The sequence below is a fragment of the Artemia franciscana genome, chromosome 6, assembly GCF_032884065.1.
Source record: "Artemia franciscana chromosome 6, ASM3288406v1, whole genome shotgun sequence".
NCBI lineage: Eukaryota > Metazoa > Arthropoda > Branchiopoda > Anostraca > Artemiidae > Artemia > Artemia franciscana.
Genome location: NC_088868.1, coordinates 30,832,667 through 30,848,814, shown reverse-complemented (window position 1 = coordinate 30,848,814; position 16,148 = coordinate 30,832,667). Strand labels below are relative to the sequence as shown.

At 34.7% G+C, this 16,148-nt stretch overlaps 1 protein-coding gene across 1 annotated transcript in view; it reads left to right on the top strand.

Annotated features, from left to right (window-relative positions):
- Positions 1-16,148, top strand: part of LOC136028305 (uncharacterized) — a gene marked incomplete at its 3' end in the record, with an annotated part of 120,299 nt that overhangs the window by 54,718 nt on the left and 49,433 nt on the right. The window contains 3 exon segments of the mRNA XM_065706066.1: positions 1,598-1,671; positions 5,864-6,001; positions 15,794-15,913. Of these exon segments, the coding sequence (XP_065562138.1) occupies positions 1,598-1,671; positions 5,864-6,001; positions 15,794-15,913 (332 nt within the window).

Sequence of the window (16,148 nt, the reverse complement as noted above, 5' to 3'; positions counted from 1 at the left end):
GGAAACACCCCCTTAAAAGTCATATAATCTTCATCGTGTCAGAAAACCCTACTGTAGGAGTTTCAAGCTCCTATCTACAAAAATGTGGATTTTATTTTGTTGTTTTTTTCCAGAAAACAGATCACGGGTGTGTGTGTGTTTTTTTTTCAGGGGTTATCGTATTGCCTCAGTGGTCCTATAATGTCGCCATAGGGCTCATTCAAACGGAAATTAAAAGTTCTAGTGCCCTTTTTAAGTGACCAAAAAATTGGAGAGCAACTAGGCCCCCTCCCATGCTCATTTTTTCCGAAAGTCAATGGATCAAAATTTTGAGATAGCCATTTTGTTCAGCATAGACGAAAAAACCTATGACTTTGAGGACAACATACCTCCTCACAGTCCCCGGGTGAGGGGCTGCAACTTACGAACTTTGACCTGTGTTTACATATATTAATGGTTATTGGGAAGCGTACAGGCGTTTTCAGGAGGATTTTTTTGTTTGAGGGGATGGGGCTACTTGGGAGGATCTTTCCATGGAGGAATTCGTCGTGGGGAAGAGAATTTCCATGAAGGGGGCAAATGTTTATATGAAAAAGTTTTTTCAACTGAAAGTAAGGAGCAGCATTAAAACTTATAACGAACAGAAATTATTATGCATATGAGGGGTTCATCTCCTTTAATACCTCGCTCTTTGCACTAAAGTATTCTTAGTAATTTCAATTATTTATTCTACGGCATTTGTGATTCAGGGGTCATTCTTAAAGAATTGGGAGAAAATTCAAGCTTTAGTGTAAAGAGCGAAGTATTAACGAGGGGGAAAACCTCCTCATATACGTAATAAAAATGTATGAATATAGAAGTTCGTTACGCAAGTTAATTCGTAAGTTAAGCACATTTTTATTACAAATAAAAACGTTCGTAAAAAATTAAAAGTTGTAGTTGTCCATTTAAGACACCAAAAGATTGGTGGGTAACTAGGCCTCCTTCCCCACCCTTTTTTCTCAAAATCTTTAGATCAAAACTAAGAGAAAGCCATTTAGGAAAAAAGGTAAAAGGTTTAGGTAAGTTTACAAAATAAATTATTAAATAATTAAAATTTTGTTTATACAGTTATATAATTATACAGTTTGTTTATAAAGTTTTGTTACTTTTTACGAGTCGGATAATCTATCTTTCTTTTTTTTTACCACCCGTCAAATTCAGTATCTTTTTATTCTAAAAAACCCAACTTTGGGAGAAATTATCACTTGCAACCTTAACTCTGCAATTCAAACTGTTAAAAGTGAATCGTTCACTTGTGAATATACTATTGTTGAATCTAGTAAGTTTAATACAAACATGGTTTTGTGTATATTAAAAAAGCGATTATTATAATAGGCAAAGCTGCTGTCGAAGATTTTTTTTTATTATTACTTTTTTTTCTTTTTGAAGGATAAACCTTTAAGTCCATATAAATGTCTGGCTCTCAACTTGTAGCCCAGCCCACTTGTGACTTGTGTCTGCAGTTAGAATAATTCTTTTTTTTCTCTTTTTTTAAAAAAAATCATCAAAACTTGTCTTTTCTTAATTTTATTTGTTGTTGTTTGTAGTCATATATTTATTTTGTTTTTTTTTATAGTGTCTATACGAACAACGGACCAAGAATTAGAAGACATGCTGAAGCAGGGGAATCTTTCTGTCTTAACTCAAGGGGTAAGATCATTCACATTGATTTTGCGTATAGATAATTTAGAACAGTGTAATTCAGTAATTCAGAACAAAATCTTTATTACCTCCCCCCCCCCCTCTTTCACAAAAAAAGTTGGTTTAATTTTAGCAAAATAGCTATCAAATTATGAATTAATTATTTAATATTCATTTACTTAATTATTATTCATCATTTTAATCATAATCATTTACATATTATTAGTTAATTGTTTTAATTTTTTCATTTATTTATTAATTATTTTTATTATTTTCGTTTATCAATTGTGTCCTGTATTCCATTTTAATAAAACTTCTAAAGTTACATAATGATTACAACCGTAAGATTATTTATTTGAAATTTTGTGTCCCTAGAATTTCTACGTCTGAGACGAATTCCCCTCTGTACCCCCCTCCCCTCCTGTAAAATTGCCTTTGACACAGAATAAATTTGTGAAATTTTAGAACAAAATATATTTTGTGTATTAAAATCTGCATTGCTAAAAAAGCATTAAGTAAAAATTGTTAGTACGAATCCAGCCGGACGGAGAACCCAATATTTGATAAAATAACTCTTTTGTTAAGTTAAGAAAAGATAGTTTTATTGATGCCATATTATGTTTAAAGATAAGTTGATTGGAAGTGATGTTTCTGGAAATATGAAATTCAATTATTCAAAACTTTTCATGTATCATGCTAAAACAAATGTCTAGGGGAAGAGATTTTGCTGTAGCGAAAGGCTACTTTTTACCACAAAATGACAATACTCAACAAGGGCCAAATTGAAATAAAATGGAAATTTTTAGGTTTTCAATGAGTTTGGAAGCAATATTCAGCCTTGCGTATAGACTCCAAGGCTTGACGGACGTGTTGACACGCTTTGTGGTATTTCAATTTTTAAGATAGAATTACTCAATTATTGCGAATGAGATAAATCCTAGAAGATCTGAGATTAATGAGATAAAGAGGAATGGGACATGGCCAATAAAGGTGAAAGAGATGGTAGATTTGGAGATTGATAGTCACGATTTGTCCTCAGTCTAAGGAAATTTGTCCTCAGTCTGAATGAAGGAAAGGTGAATAAAAATAAAAATCGAAAACAAAAAAACAAAGAGCAACAAAATAAAAAGCAACGGAACATGGCCAATAGAGTTGAAAGACATGGTAGATTTGGGGATTGATAGTCACGATTTTTCCTCTGTCTGAATAAAGGAAATACGGATAAAAATAGAAAATAAAAACAAAGACTTTAAGAGAAGACCAAAAATACCAGAAAAGAGACGAATGACTGTCAAAATATAAAGTTCGACGAAGTTACTTTGTTGAAGGTTTTGTTTATATACAAGATATAAAGATGTATGCGTTTTTTCTTTTTACATCTATTTTTGTACCTCACTTGCAGAACTTGGGTGTGATTATTCGTGGCAGGTACCTGCTCCTTGTCGTTATTCTAAGTTAGTAACTTCAGTTACAACTAATTGACTACTTATAGTTGATGGCTAACACCATCTTTGCATGGATAGATTTTTCTTTTCCCTGCTGTTTACTGAATGCTTAATCCCACTATAGTTTGCTCAGCTTTGAAGTCCACTGCTCTCTTATTTTCGGCTGCTGTCTATCTTTGACAACTGTTTTCCTTTGATTTACTTTTTGAGTTTAAGAATTTTTCACTTATTCCGTAGTTTTCTCTTCTCTTTCTTTTCATATCGTTTTTACGCGACTGATTTTTTTTTTTTTTTTTTTTTTTGAGTTTGTGCATTTTTTATATATTTTTTCCCTTTTTTCTACCAAATTGTTTACCGAGTTGATCTATAAAGATCTACGACAGTATCAATCCCTCTTTATATTTTTTTAGTTAACAAAACACAAATTATGTTCTTGTGATTGTTGTTTCGAAATAAAAACGTATCTTATTATTTTACTAGATTCATGACAAATGCTCCTCAACTTATAATTATATACAAACAAAGGGTTAATTTTAAGACAGTTGAGGAAAAGAATAGATTTAAGTAGGACCTTACAACATTGGTGGGTCTGGCCACTATAAGCCCGGGGCCAAATCTTAATTAGTGCCCCCCTGTCTCCTGAAATTTATTTATTATTCATTAAATTTGTATTTTAGATTATTATTAATCATTTTAATTTTATTTTTTAATTTTTGATCATTTTTTAGTTAATTTTTTTATTAAATAATTAATTAGCAATTTGTTAATTATTTTCATTTATTAACTACGTCTTCGACTTTATTAATGAAATTTCAAAAATTACAAAATGATCATAACAGTTAGATTGTTTGTTTGAAATTTCATGCCCTTAAAATTCTCTGCCCGGGACAAGTGTCCCCTCTGTCCCTCGCCTAAAACCGCCTCTAATCTTGTGATTGCCCCCCCCCCCGTCTCCCAAAAAATTTCAGGCTTCATTTTAAGAAGATTTTTATTTATTAACAAAAGATTCATTTATTTAAATCTTACCCTTTTTTTTTTACTTTATATGGGAAAAGATGTCAGAAAAAAGAGAATTTCATTTCAATTTGCTTATGCGTAGGCCTACTGTAAACTGCACGATCTACTTTAATTTAATTAAAATTCAAAAATAAGAAAATAATAATAAATGTTGGATTATTTATTTGCAATTTGGTCACCCTACAATTTCTGTTTATGGGGCAAGTGACCCATCCCCCACAAAAAAAAACTGCCTCTGCCTGCAATATAGTTAAACTAGAGTTTTAGTTAAACTTAAATATTTTAGATTTTGAAAAACTAGTGTGTAGATTGCAGGAAAATTGAAAACACTTAGTAAGGTGCTTTGTCTTGAGAATTAAGAACACGGTACATTGTAAAACTCTCTGTTACGATTGCTGTCAAACATTGTAGAAAGTAAGTAAATATATATTTAGAACAATCATATTCTGAAACACATTGCAGTGACGGAATCATGGGTTTAGCTGTTCAATCCCGCGTCTCGCAAGGAAGTTGCAACTTTTTATTCAACATAATAAATTTTTTTCTCCAACTTCTTCCTTACATTATTTTGAAGATATTCTTCTACAAAAACAGTTTTTCAAAGAAAAGTAAAGAGCTTCATTAAACGAGAGCTGAGCAAAAATAAAGTCAAATAATATTTTAAATTTAATACGGCTAAAAATCACCATCAATAAGTAAATGAAACTCGAAACGAACAGAAACTACAATAAATAATCTAGTCAAAATTAAAACGAACAAAAACTACTACAAACACGAGTAGGGCTAATGCTCCTTGTGTCTTCTAAAGAGCAGAACAGAAGTTGCCCTTTCCTAGACTACCTGCGTAGGATCTGGTACTGAGATAGCCCAAAGAAAAACTCGACGTCGCGACTAGCTGAGTTATACGCTCCTTAGGGATCTCAAGCTCCGGTCACTTGTTATTGGACGCAGTGTGGTTTGCCAAGGCTCCTTAGTTTTCAAACTGTTTCATCAGTGTTTCCAAGTTCTACTCTTGGAGTGGGATTCATATTCAAGCCCACATGTCTTCTTTTCTCCTAGTATTGTTTGACGGATTATGGTGCATGATGGGATAGATGGCTTTTTGCTGCAAGGGCTTTCAATCCGAGCTAGGAACCTTGAGTCCTTGTCCTCTTTTCACTTACTTAACAACTTAAATTTGTTTAGTTTTTTTTTCAAATGTTTTCTGTTCGGACTTTAGATTTACATGCAAAAATAAATAAATTATGTATGGTCGTAATTCAAGCTATTAAAATCTAAATCTAAATGATTTTAATATTAAATCTATTTAATATTAAAATCTAAATGATTACATTTTCTGCATTTCCTTAAGTAGAATCTGATCACTTGTTGAATTTAACTTATAACAGCGAACACATCTTTAAGCAGGGATTTTTTCAGAATTAAGCCAGAGATAACTTACCCCTCCCACCTGCTCAGAAAGATCGGAAAAAGAGGCTAAAGCGTTTCTTCATTTCTGGCCCTATCTTCTGAAACGATTTGATACCTCTGCTTCTGAAATTTGGAGTAGAGTTAGTAAAGGATTATCCCAAGCTACCGTCGAAATATGTTTATTTTTCAGCCTAAATCATACTGAAGAATGCTATTGATGTTCCCTAAAGAGCGAGGCCATGGGTAGTCACCCCCTCTGTGCATATACGAATAGGGCCCCATCGATACTAAAATTTTGAGCTTTAGTTTAATGTCTTATTTCCTTACAGATAAAAATGATAACGCAACAAGGAAAGCAAAAATTAGCAAATATTGAAGCGCGCGGAGCTGATATAACTAATTTAGACGAATTAATACAAGAAGTGTACGGTATGCTCAGGGATATTCAGTTTATCGAGGAAAGACAGGTATGCTCCTTATCCTACCATTGCTCGAATCTAGCTTTGCTATAACTCATTAGGAGATAGCAAAGAGTGTTTCAAAGGCTGTCCTGGGGAAATGGGGGGCTTAAAATGCATTTTTTTTTGTCTGATTTTTTTTGCCTGTTTTTGTTTTGATTTAACTTGGACATGAGATCTTATCACTAATTTAGATATGAGATATCACTAATTTAGACGAATTTATACAAGAAGTGCGCGATATGCTCAGGGATATTGACGGTATCGAGGAAAGACAGGTATGCTCCTTATCCTACCATTGCTCGAATCTAGCTTTGCTATAACTCATTAGGAGATAGCAAAGAGTGTTTCAAAGGCTGTCCTGGGGAAATGGGGGGCTTAAAATGCACTTTTTTTTGTCTGATTTCTTTTTGCCTGTTTTTGTTTTGATTTAACTTGGACATGAGATCTTATGGGACTTTTAATGAGCTTGTAGAATGTTGATTATAAGCTGTATTCTTTTAATGAGCTCTTTCTATCATGCGCTTTCTAAAATAGGGCTTTTTAATGAGCTCTATTTTAAAAAGCAAAGAAAGATGAAATTGATTGCACCTTTTTTTTTTTTTTCACTACGTCCAAGACCAGTGAAATTTGAACCAGGAATCAAATTTGCAAAAAAAAGAACCTCCCATAACATTCCTCGTATCTCACTTTACTACGACTCATTAGGAGAGAGTTAAGATTGATTCGAAGCATCCTAGGAAAATTTGGGGCTCTGCTCTAAGCATGTAAATAATCCCCAGTAGTATTTTAATTTGGGATTTTTCGTTAGAGCTAGTCGAGCCGCTTTTTTTCTCCTCTCTTTCTCAGAGAGGCCAAATATCCGGTCTAATCGGTCTCTCACACTCTTTTCTCCCGGATTCAGTCACTTCTATGGGTGCAAAACCAGCCTTCAAAACAATTTTGTTTTCATCAAAGTCTTACTGGTCCTGTTTACATACCCTGTAAGATAAACGTTAAATCGTTAAATCCAAAAATTTAATTACTGCCTACCAGTGGATATTTCTGGGGCATTTGATAACGTTGTTCATTCTAATGCCCTACATTGCTTTGCTTTATCTGGTGTAAATGAATTGCTCCTTGCAGTTTTGTAGTATTGAAGTTCAGGTGCTAATGTTATGGTAAAATGGAAAGGGGAGTTTTCAGACCTCATTCCCGTTTGTAATAGGGTTCATCAAGGAACTCTTATGTCGTCCAGTATATTCAAAAGCTTATTAGCTAAGTGCCTACAGTCCTTGCCGGTCTCTATTTTTGTATGTTGAAGTCAGTTTATCATATATCACATATGCCCACGTCGTTCATCTATTAAATTTGAGTATAAAGAATTTAGTGAATACTCTCCCATCTCATTTTTTTTCTTTACTTCCCATCTTTTTGAGCCAGTTTTGTTCTGCCTTCTCGATGGACCATCTTCTTATAGTGGTGTTCTAGCAACTCTGAGGGTGGGAATGAAAGACTCTAGTCTATAACAAGTCATTGATGCAACAGATTCAGCTGCTTTGGCTGCCAATTTATTGCTTGTGAACCTAGAATGTCTTAAAGCCGACAGGAGTGTGGTGCGGCTACCATTTGATGCTAGTCTGGTTAAGGCTTCCTGGCACTCCAATTGGCTTTTCGCCTGCTTTTAATCGTGATTGCAGCAGTAGCTGCAGAATAGTAAAGGACAAACATGGCCCATAGTAAAAAAAAGAAGCTTGAACCCCCTAAAAATAGTGTCGGATCAAAACAAAAAGTACATCATTGGAATCGTCTTAGCCGAAAGCCCTATAGAGGAAACCTACAGTCCATTGGCTTGAAGAGCAAGGAAACTCTTAGTAGCTGTAATCTAGTAAAACACGAACACGGCCCATAATAACCAAACAAATAGCATGAAACCCCTAAAAATGGTATCGGATTGAAACACAAAGTACGCCCTTAAGATTGCCTTGGCATAAAACTCTATACAGGAAACTTACAATCCCTTGACTTGAACAACAAGGGGAATCTAGTGGCTTGAAAAACAAGGAAATTTGCTGCAACCTAGTAAGTTCTGCATGGGAATATACTCTAAAAGCTGTCTTGGGTAATAGTGATGCCAACGTAGTTTGTTTTTTACTAGTCCTTGCTAAGAAAAAGAAAAAAGTTTTTTCCTGTCTGTAACAATCGGTCTTGAAATAGATCTATCAGTCCACAATTACAGACTGTAGTCCATTTCTTTTTATCCTCCTCTTTCTTGAATTACCCTACTGGGTTGAATCTTGTACTTAACCGTCTGATTACTAAGCAATTGGGCACCTTTTCACAGACTACATTGAGGCAACTCATTGTCCAATACTTCTCAATGTTTTCCAATTGCAATCCTGAATTGTAATCCTTGATCAACTTCCATTAGTATTTTTTTTCTCACTTCACAGTTTTTTTTAGTGTTCTTAAATTTCTGGTTACTATGGCGTTTGGTTTGTTCTTTCCAAGGTTGCAGCTATCGTTGCAACCGTAATCATAATAGAAAAAGTAGTGCAATACACGAGCAAAGAAGTGTTATTTGTCTGGTATAGCCTTCAGTGATTTTGGTTTGCCATTCACCTCCTGAAATGTGAAAAATTGCATAAAAACGGATGCATTTTGGTCATTTAATGGACAAAATACTTCGGTTGGACATGTTCAAAGGTTGAAACTCCCCCTGCCCCTGTTTCTGATCAAAATACAAAATGCAGTCCTCAGAAGATATCAAGGTCATCGTCATTATCATTCCTCAAAATAAAAATTGGTTCTTCTCAACCTTGCATACTTTTTTTTATGTATGTTTTGCGTATACGTCAGAACGTTTTCCGTTATGTTTATGTATTTTTTGGATTAGCCAAATTATATTGCTTTGTATAATGAAATATTTTACTTATAATGAACTACCCCTGGTTTTGTGTGCTCGGTACAAAAATGGTGTTGCCACATACAGTAAAATGATGCATTTAAGTGTTGACTGTATTTTAAGTTCTTCTAGAGACTAATGCCTATTCTAGGCAAAGAGTATCACAAATTGACACAGCCAGAGATTCGAATGGCAAAGTTGATTAAATCTTTAATGCAGTGTTTTAAGCTATAAATCTTATTTTTGAAAAAAATACATTAAAAAAAACAGGGGTTAGCTTAATTTAATATTTTGAGCAATATTTTTTAATTTTTCAAGTGGATGAGAGTTTTCGCAACAAAAATTGGGGTTAAAATGCCCCTATCACTACTTCTTCTGTGAAGAAGATCTTCTTCCGTATTGACTGGAAGACAGGTCAGAAATAAGAACGGAACAGTAAGTCTAATTGCCTTTTCCTACATGTCTTTGATTCGCTTTAAAAAAATTGTTGTAAGAAAAACAGTGCTCAATAAAACAATGCTACAACGCTCCAAACAGAATGCTACTGGAAAACGACTGAAAAGAGAAGTGGTTTATCCAATCTTATAAGATACGAGATTAAGTGACAAAAGTGTTGGCTTGATCTAATATTCCATATAAAATCACTAAAACCTCAAGAATAATTAGGGCCTGAGCCCCAGCTCAGCGCAGCGTTGCTACGATCTACGATTTGATCTAGTTTTGTCCAAGAACACCCGACAGCCCTGATGTTTTTTTTCTTCAGAAAAGTCATAAATATTTAATAAAAATTCAAATTAGACTTACTAAAACTAGAATCTTTGAGCTACCTCTGTAATTAACAGCTTTTAAAATTAGGCAGGAGATTCAAAAATTTAATTTTTGTGTTGCGAGACCACCACTTTGGTTTTGTCCCTTTTTTTTTTTTTTTTTTTTTTTTTTTTCTCCTATTCCGCCGATCTCAGCTTATTCCTGGAAACTGGAAAGGGCCTAACATGTGTGGTTTTTACGGAAAGTTTGGACCTCAGGCCGGAGTGATGAATATGACATTACATTTTGGACAGCTCTGCAGAACTCTTGCCTGGGGCCAAAAAGGATGGTTTTTGCCTGTCCACGAGCCAGAGCCTATGGTCTGCGAAGTGAAGTGGAGTTATATAGCCTATGTCAGGGAGGAGTATCTGAAGTTGTCCAGCCAAGCTTTCTTTTCAACAAACCATGTTTTTGCTTTCGAGTGGAAAGCTCCGTTCTAGCAGGCAAGCAGGCAGGCACCACTTTCAAATTGAAGATGGACTAAAATGTTTAAGTGTTAAATATATGCGGTAGTTACTCGGCCCCACAGCCAATATGTCTTCTTTGAGTGATAAATAGAAAAATTTACAGAAGCAAAAATGTGGCATTTTCCCACGGGTCCGAAAGTGCTGCCATCTATTGTTTCTACCCATTTCTGTTCGTGATTTCAGCTGAGTTTATCATTCGGTTTTTCGGACTTGGGATTGCGGTAGAGAAATGTTATCAGATGTGCCTAATAAACTTTAAAAGTTCTCATTGCTAAAGAAATTGGAGCTTATCCTTTGCTCCTTTCTAAGTGGTGACGTTAGAAAGTTGGCCTACGGCAAAAAAATCAACTTTTAAATTAAGACAGATAGAATTTTTCTTCGACGGCAATCGAAATCTCTTGATGAGCTGATCAAAGTATATGACATCCATTTTTTAGTACAAAAATTCCTTCATGAGGTATAACAGTTTGAAAGTTTGAAGGGGTTGACAACTTCAGTAGTAAGATACACATTGAAACGACATCTAGGCCGATACAAATTGTGAGAGCCTTCTTTAGAGAATATATATATATATATATATATATATATATATATATATATATATATATATATATATATATATATATATATATATATATATATTATAAGAACTTACACCAAAGTGTGAAGATTAAATTAAAATTTTTTAAAACAGCCCTAGCTTCCTTTCTTCAACGAAATTCAACCAGGACTGATAAATAAAATGACATGAGACGTTAAATTCATTCAAACCAAACAGAACAAAAATAATTAAATGCAAGTTTTCAAAGCTAGTCTTGCTTTTTGGCAGCTTGCCTCAAAGTTTTTTTTTTAACTAGTTCAATACTACTATAAATTGGTTTTGTAGAATATTTTGTTAAATCATTTTTAATTAAATATGAGTATAAAGAATTTAGTGAATACTCTTAAAGGTCCCTATTTAAAGAAATATTATTGTTTATTTTGAGACTAATTTCGATTGATTCCCGAACCACTTGTTTTATCCCCAAATCATTACTAATGAGAGAAGATTTTTCAAAAAATATTGTATGGGAAGGATTATTAAACATATGCCAGGCTAGAGCAGAATCAAAGGAGTTATTAGAACTATTAAAAATTAATGCTTTGTCTGTGTCTTCTTTATGCTGGTGTAGCTGTTTTTCTAAATTCTGATGGGTTCTGCCAACATAGTAGTTGCCTCAATCGCAGGAAATTTGATAAACTTAACAAACTTAATAGACTGATTATATCAAGATCTAACATATATGAAGAGATGATTCCCCCTGTGGGTTAATTATTGCTTTTTAGCAACTCCTCGTCTACGCTCATGGATTCAACGGATGAGGTTCTGTGCTTTATTAATTTACTTTTAAAAAAAATTACATCACACAAGTCTATTTTCTTACTTTTTGCCATTAACCCAAGGTCTTCAGTCACGTCACGTTTTCCAGACTTGAACTAGGCCTTAGCTTCTGGGGAGCCCCCGTCCCCCGTATGCACTCAACGATCTCTTTAGGCTTACCATTTATTGCTTATTGAGTGCTACATGATTATTCGCTGGCTTATGGAGCACCTTCCTGAATGGCCGCCAGCCATGGGCTCAGCCGAGAGGACGGGGCTGGCCTTGGAACTAACGTTTTCGTACAACTGGAGAGATTTACTAACTTTCGTCATACACGTTATTCTTTACGACCTCTAATTTCTGCCATTTAGTTTATCACAACCATCCACTGCTATTCCTTTGCTTTGAGTTCAGGGTTCCACCAAGACATAGGCTCCAGTATCGCTTCCGCACCCAAGCTTCCCCAAGCAACCATCATAAACCCGGTACAAGCAGGATTATCACATCAAGGAAGAAGACATTTGAGTTCATGTAGACACATTAGAAAAATCGTATGCTTCAAAAGCGTTGTTTCAAGTCATCTTTGTGTGTCTTTTTGCTGTCGACAGAGTGTGCCTTTTATTCAATTTGTATACGAACAGAACAGCCTAATTTTTATGCAGCCCATGCAAAATATAATTTCAATTCTGAAAAACCTGCTCTATTAAAATACTATATATTGTTCGTCTTTCCTTTGTGAGTAAAATAGGCCTTTTTATAGAACCTATAAGAGATAGGAACGATAGAACTACTCATCTATATGTCTGTAAGTAAACGGTGAACTAGAATACTGACTAGAATTTTTCTATGGAGAGTTCAAGCAATTATAGCCCTGTTCCGGTAGTTTCAAACAAGCTTTTCACGGGGTTTTTAGTTTACAAGGATTGAACAAATTCAACAAACAATTATAAATTGTTCCTAGGGATTAGCATAAAACTTAAATAAAAGTTAAAATCTTGACTTGTGTGCTGTGGGATGGAAAAATTTCATCTTGAAAGTCTATTTCATAAAAGTGTAGATGGCGATCCAAATTTTTGCTTTTCTGTTATCAATAGAACGCTTTTAGTTCTGCTAACAATGTAGGAAGTAATTCTTACAGTTTTGAATTCAGCACATTGAACGGATTTTTACTGTTCAGCAACTAACCGCTTTATTTGTTTGGCATAAAATTGTCATGATGGTGAAGAATAAGTACAAAAAGCTTATGAAGCCCTCTACTCTGAATTTTCAACTCCTTTGGTGATGTTTGGGTAAATGTTTACTTTGGTTCCAATTGCTCTAAAGTGCGTATTACTGCATATAGGAAGATTCTGATAATCGCATATTGTTTCTTTGTCATAATTGGGGCGAGGTCTATATTCTATATGTATTTAATAAACCTCAAACGGTTTTTTTTTTAGTTTTATCACTCTTTGTTGAATAAATATAGAATACAGACCTCTCCCCGCTTTCTGCGGGGCTCATGGACTAATACGCTTTGCTCTATAGGTAATATTATCTGTAAGCAAGCCCACTTTACACATTTTTAGTCTCGTTGGGGGGGGGGGGGGGATTTTAGAAACCTAAAAAATGAATGCGCTTCTCTAATAATGACAAAGAAACAATATGCGATCATCAGAATCTTGCTATATGCAGTAATACGCACTTTAGAGCACTTGGAACGACATTAAACATTTACGGATGTTTACAAAGTTATATATCATCGACCCACTTATTTAGCCTTTGCTGCATGCCACATCGATGCTGGCAGGAGCCAAAACTGCAGTCAACTTTTTTTGGAGTTGAACTGACAAGCTTACCTATGCAGACATCGATTAGTCATTGATTGATTACAGTTAGAAAGACTGCCCCAGCTAACAAATGAAACGTTAGAACAAAAATTTCTGAAGTAAAGACGTACCTTCTGTTTTAAACAACGTTGATGTGCCATTCTGTTGCTTGTTGTCAGTACCAATACTGTGACTGAGATGTCGTAAAGACTTTCTATTTGAACCGAGCGTCGCGTTGTAGAAGCTAGGATTAAAATTTTAAATCCATAAATTTGCTAATGAATAATTTTAATTTGTCTTAATTATACTAGCATTAAAGTCCACCATATTTGAGCTGGTGTAATAAAATTGGTCATTCAAGGTCCAGATTCATTGCATTAGTTAATTTTTATAGTTTTTAGTAAGATATAATAAATCCAGCAAACACTATCGGCCCTGTTTCTTCCATCGCATTTGCAGAAAATACCTATAAGTGTCACATTTTTATTTTCTGGGTAATTCCCCCAAGGATAATTTTCCGAAAAAGATTTCCCCCACTCCTCCACAGACCTATATTCCAAAATTGGTGATTAATTCTGTTTTGGTGGTTATTGTTTCATCCACATTTTATTGCACTGAATGTTTTAGGCGGATCACCTAGAAAGTAATCACTCTATTGCCCATGCGGATTTTGGGTGATCTGAAGTAGGCCAAGAACGAAAGTTAGCCGGTGTTCAGGGAATTTGATAATTGGACTCCAGTGTTCAGGAAATTTTTGAAGGTCTTGCCATTACTTTTAGAGTTTGAATAAGAGGTCCGAATAAACGACAGAAAACCAATACCCCACACCTGATTTCTTATAATCTTAGAACAATATTCAGTTTAAACGAGATAACCTAATCAGAAAATGAGAATTTTGTTTTTCTCTATCAGAACGGAGTAGATTTAACTTCTTTCAATTTGTGCCGGATATAGAGATATTCAGTTTCAATGGAACTAACCTCATCAGAAAATGATAATTTCGTTTTTCTCAATCAAAGGGAGTAGAACTTGCTTTCTTAAGTTCAGGAAAGGGCAGTCCCTAAAAATCTTTTAGCATAAGTGCTCGAATAACGCTGATGTCCAAAAGAATCGTCCTTTGATTAAAGCGACCGCTTTGGGAGTCCCTGTGATGTCAACCGCTGTGATTGAAAAACTGGCAGACATGGTTTCACTGTCTTTTCAATCAAATTTCATAGTTAAACCACAAATTCTCAATAGTTTTGAATGATAACAAATCCACTATGAGAATTTGCTAGTGGGCCTTTTGTCCTTTGAGACGGTCCGCTGATGTTAAGGAACACAAAATGATTTTGAAGGTATCGAATCCTCTAAATCAATAGCCTATAAGCTTTTGTGTGTCATATTTAGAGTCGTGCAATATTTACAATGACGGTTGAAGACAAACACCCTTAGAGTAGAAATAAACTACTTGAATATGATTTTTATATGTGGACCATTCCGTTGACTAGCTCACTTTTTAGTTTTAAAGAAACATTTCATGATTAATTCAGAAAAGTTGAGAATCTATGGGTGCAAAACCAGCCTTCAAAACAATTTTGTTTTTATCAAAGTCTTACTGGTCCTGTTTACATACCCTGTAAGATAAACGTTAAATCGTTAAATCCAAAAATTTAATTACTGCCTACCAGTGGATATTTCTGGGGCATTTGATAACGTTGTTCATTCTAATGCCTTACATTGCTTTGCTTTATCTGGTGTAAATGAATTGCTCCTTGCAGTTTTGTAGTATTGAAATTCAGGTGCTAATGTTCAGGTAAAATGGAAAGGGGAGTTTTCAGACCTCATTCCCGTTTGTAATAGGGTTCATCAAGGAACTTTTGTCGTCCAGTATATTCAAAAGCTTATTAGCTAAGTGCGTACAGTCCTTGCCAGTCTCTATTTTTGTATGGTGAAGTCAGTTTATCATATATCATATATGCCCACGTCGTTCATCTATTAAGCCGTAGCCTTAGGAACCTAGTTGAAAAAATTTGCTTACTGAAGTCTCGTTTTGGTTCCGTTGATCTGTCAATTAACCTTTCTACATGTGAGTTTATTTTTTTTTTTAATAATGGATACCATAAGGCCGCCTTAGGTCTTGACAATGCTCCTCTTCCTTTTTTTATGCCCTCTTTTCTATTTAATTTTTGTACTCTCCACATTATTGTTTTCGCTTTTTGTGAATATATTATTATTATATTATAGAACATTATTATGTAAAAGGCGTTTGGGTTTTATGCCTAGTAGTGAGAAGATTGCGGCTGTGAATTCAAGGCTTGATTTTGGATGATTTTGGTGCAACTGAATGAGACAGGGATTATCCAAATTCTAAACTGGAATAAAGCCTGAGTGTTTCACACGATGGCTTATCCTGCTTATTGTAGAGGTCTGAACCATGAATAACCAACCATTCTATGAAAGTAGTTTTTAGCCAGTTTTGAACTTTTTTTGTAGATGCCTCCACCAAACCAGAGGCCTGCTCCTGATCAACCCTTCCCACCATCAACTGAGCGACAGACTTCAACAATTCCAAAGGCAGATAAAAATGAAAACTGGCAGTATCCTTCTGAACAGGTAATAAAACACAACTTCGTATATATTTATATTTTTTTTTTATATAATGTTTTTCTATTTACAGGAGGAATGAGATTAAAATTTTTTATCTCTCCCAAAATTGGCCTGGATGACTTTTTACGGAAATTGTAAAACTTGACACTGTTTGGGGGTCAGACCCCCCCCCCCCAAAAAAAAAAATCTCAATGCTTACCCCTCTCCCCCTGCCTAAAGTGTTTGTGTTATTCTCCCAAAT